The sequence below is a fragment of the Sinocyclocheilus grahami genome, unplaced genomic scaffold (genome assembly GCF_001515645.1).
Source record: "Sinocyclocheilus grahami isolate Dianchi unplaced genomic scaffold, SAMN03320097.WGS_v1.1 scaffold2746.1, whole genome shotgun sequence".
NCBI classification, from domain to species: Eukaryota; Metazoa; Chordata; class Actinopteri; order Cypriniformes; family Cyprinidae; genus Sinocyclocheilus; species Sinocyclocheilus grahami.
In genome coordinates, this window is record NW_015507924.1 from 21115 (window position 1) to 21594 (window position 480).

The following is a 480-nucleotide window of genomic DNA, read 5'->3' on the forward strand; positions in this document are numbered from 1 at the left end:
CACTCACTCACTCACTCACTCACTCTCTCACACACACACACACGCTCACCTTGTCTGCTGCTCACCATGTCTCTCTGTGTCACAGGTGTGGAGTTGTGTGGCCTGTTATTGTATTTTCCACATCACCTGCATTCAGAAATGGGCCAAAGACTCCATCTTCCTGGTGTCCTCAGTGACCGACGAAGATTTTGGCAAAAAAGATCACCCGTGGCCGTGGTGAGTATCTGACCAATCACGTCGCAGCGATCTCACTGATCAAGCATAGTCACGTCACACCTCTCTGTCTCCGGCAGTCCCAAGTGCAGGTATGAATACAGTCCTCATCAGACTCCCACTCGATATTACTGCTACTGTGGGAAGGAGGCGGAGCCTGCACCCGACCCCTGGCTCCTCCCACATTCCTGTGGCCAGGTGTGTGAACGTGAGTTTAAACCATCATGTGGACATCGCTGCCTGCTGCTGTGTCATCCAGGTACACAC

At 52.7% G+C, this 480-nt stretch overlaps 1 protein-coding gene across 1 annotated transcript in view; it reads left to right on the forward strand.

Annotated features, from left to right (window-relative positions):
- Positions 1-480, forward strand: part of LOC107575600 (NF-X1-type zinc finger protein NFXL1-like) — a gene marked incomplete at its 3' end in the record, with an annotated part of 17973 nt that overhangs the window by 1224 nt on the left and 16269 nt on the right. Inside the window, exons 2-3 of the mRNA XM_016261956.1 lie at positions 86-216; positions 294-472. Coding sequence (XP_016117442.1) covers positions 86-216; positions 294-472 — 310 coding nt within the window. The remainder of the gene's footprint in view (positions 1-85; positions 217-293; positions 473-480) is intronic.